Here is a 3,136-nt window from a genome sequence, read left to right as displayed (position 1 = left end):
CCAGTGGCGTGAAAAACACACTGGGGGCCCAGTGTAGCCTAATGGTTATGGCACTGGACTCCTACAAAGTCAACCATGGTTTGAATCCTGGACCCGGTGGCTTAAAACTCACCAGGTACACGCGCGTGTCGTGTGCCCAAGATCCTGAGAGGAGAAGGAAGGAGAGATTGTGGCGTGGCCATCCCCCCAGGAGGTGATTTCTTAACCCCCACCCCCGGAAGTGTGCACATACCCTACAGCAAACTAAAAAGAAAAAAAAGTTGCCAGCAGGTGGTGTGGTAGTTAAGGCACCGGACTCCTACATGAATGAGCACAGTTCAAGTCCTGGACCTGACCCGGCGTCTTGGAAATCATGCCAGGATCATGTGCATGCATGCTCAGAATCCCAGGATCATGTGCATGCGTGCTCAAAATCCCAAGCGGAGAATAGAGGGGAGGGGTTCGCATCCCTCCCTGGGGGGGTGGTTTTTCACTTTCACTCTCACAGTCTCTGTCTCTGTCTGGCAAGCGCATGCACCCTGCGGCAAAAAATCTTTAAAAAAAAAAGTCGGAGGATTGACAGAGACGCTGCAGCTCTTGTGCCTCACAGCTGGCCAGGGCTGGCTTGTTCCCCAGTCGAGTGGATCCAGAGCCTCTGCCCTGTTAGATGCAGTGGTGGGGCAGCCTGAGGACACACTGAACAGTCCCACACCAGGAGTGCGGGCCGGTGGGAGACCCCTAAGTCCTGCATCTCCTCCTGGGTGGAGCCCTGGGCTGCCCCCTGCTGGGGGAGAGCCAGTTCCCAGCCACCAGTAGGCAGGGGAGGAGAGGAGGGATGCCTGTGTGGGCAAAGCCCTACACTGACCTCCAGGGCTTGTGACTGCAGCCCCATGGCAGGTGTGGGGTGTTATTTCCCTCCAGCTCCTCCCCTATCACAGGTTAAAGTCTGTGCTCTCGTAAACCCGTGTGCACAAGGGAGGCAGGGCAGCAGGTCTGCTCCTGTCTGGCTGCAGGGCCACTGCGCCCACAATCCTCCTGGACCCTCTGCACAGTGGGGTGTGTGTTTGCCTACCCCGAGCGTCAGCCTAGGCTGGGGCGACTCACCCGCCCACTGCCTGCTCTCGTCCAGGGGCGAGGGTGCTAGCAAAGTGAGGACTTGCTGTGGGGAGGGCTGGGTGCCTCCCAGGTGGTGGAGAGCTTGGCCTCTTAGAAGAACCGAGGCTGGCAGGAGTGCCTGGTACCCTGGTGCAGGCCCGGCTGGCAAGTGCGCAGTCAGCCCAGGCCCCGCCTGGAACCTGGTGGGCAGGGCAGGCAGGGTGTTTCAGAGCGCACGTGGCAGGACTCACCCTGCAGGCCAGCTGGGGAGCCAGACACCCTGCACCTCAAGGGTGAAGTCTGCCCTCTCGAGGCTTGGCCCGGTCCCTGCCACGGTGGGCCTGCCCCTCCCTGCCGCAGCCCCAGCCCCAGCCGTGGCTCTGATGGGTGGGTCATGGCTGAGAGTTGTGGCATTGAGCGTGGGTCCCATGCTGTCTTTCAGAACCAACACTGTCATCCTCGTGGACGCCGACGGCCACGTGACCTTCACCGAGCGCAGCATGCTGGACAAGGACCCCTCCCGCTGGGAGACCAGCACGCATGAGTTCATGCTGCAGAGCTAGCCCGCCGGCTCCAGGCGTGGCCAGTGTCCACAGGGATCATCCACGGCCACGCCGCACTGCCTGGGACCCGGCCAGCTCCCACCGGACCAGCTCTCCAACCTGTGTCACCTGTCTGCGTCGCCGTGCCAGCTCAGGGACTGCCCTTACGCCCGTGGGGAGGGATTGAGTCTTGCACTAGTTTTTGTGCAGATCCCGGTGTGCCATGCGTGTGCAAATGCACCTGGACCTGCCCCAGCACACATGCACAGGTGTACACACGGGCACACACACAGCACACCTACAAGTACAGGGGCACACACACACAGGCAAACGTACAAGTACCTGGGTGCACATACACACACAGGCACACCTACATGTGCACACACATAGGCACACATACACACACAGGCACACCTACATGTGCACACACAGGCATACCTACATATGCACACACATATACACACGGGCATACACACGAGCACACCTACATGGGCATACACACACAAGCACACCTATATGTGCACACACACAGGCACACCTACATGTGTACATACTCCCACAGGGCATACTTACATGTACGCGCATACACATACACACAGGCACAGCTACATGTGTGCATACTCCCACATGGGCATGCTTACATGTGCACACACGTGCACACACAGACACACCAACATGTGCACACACATACACAGGCAAACCTACATGTGCACACACACACGGGCACACCAACATGTGTACATACTCCCACACGGACACACACATGTGCACACACAGGCATGCTGACGTGTACATGCTCCTACACATGCAAGACACAGATGCACAGGCACGTGTGCACATGCATACTTGAATGCACACGCGCTCACACGTGCCAGGCAGACAGAGGGCTGGGTCTCACCTAACACACACACCTCTAGCCAGTGGGTCTGTGCTCTGGACAGATGACAGGAGCCAGCTTTGTCTCTGGGGCACGCCAGGCACAAGTGAGCTTCAGTCCCAGACACCCAGCCTGTGCCTGCAGGGCAGACAAAGCCACGTTTGGGTCAGGCGTGAAGAAGACCCAAGAGTCGGTGGACCCAGCGGTCCTGCCCATGCCAGGCCGTCCCATGTATGTGGGCTCCCATGTGCGTGGGGCTGCCCTGTTTGCCTAGGGAGAGTCCTAGGTTGGGGGTGGTCCTGTGAGCACCCAGGGCTCTCGGGACCCTGACCCGGCAGGGGTTGTGGCTTCCGGGCAGGCCCATCTCGGCACGGGGACAGCCAGCCCCTGCCATCTCCCTGGGGGCGTGTCCACCTCTCTGGAGTCTGTACTTGACTGAGAGCCGCGGGTAATAAACCTGAGGCTGTGGTGAGTGCGTGCTGTCAGGTCCTTCCCCGCCGTGTCGGGGTGACGGGCCCTGCGTGGTGAGTGCATGCTGTCGGGGTCCTTCCCCGCTGTGTCGGGGTGACGGGGCCCCTGTACAGGCACAGACACTCCATACGAGGCTCTTCCCTCATCTGCCGTCAGTCACGGCCTCCTGAGC

At 59.9% G+C, this 3,136-nt stretch overlaps 1 protein-coding gene across 1 annotated transcript in view; it reads left to right on the top strand.

The window, feature by feature from the left end:
* Positions 1-1,970, top strand: part of TANGO2 (transport and golgi organization 2 homolog) — an 18,913-nt gene extending 16,943 nt beyond the window's left edge. Inside the window, exon 7 of the mRNA XM_014588566.2 lies at positions 1,517-1,970. Within this exon, the coding sequence (XP_014444052.1) occupies positions 1,517-1,637 (121 nt within the window). The 3' untranslated portion in view covers positions 1,638-1,970. The remainder of the gene's footprint in view (positions 1-1,516) is intronic.
* The last annotated feature ends 1,166 nt before the right edge of the window (positions 1,971-3,136 follow it).

Source organism: Tupaia chinensis, unplaced genomic scaffold, assembly GCF_000334495.1.
Source record: "Tupaia chinensis unplaced genomic scaffold, TupChi_1.0 Scaffold000287_1, whole genome shotgun sequence".
NCBI lineage: Eukaryota > Metazoa > Chordata > Mammalia > Scandentia > Tupaiidae > Tupaia > Tupaia belangeri.
This window is presented reverse-complemented; position numbering and strand designations above follow the sequence as displayed.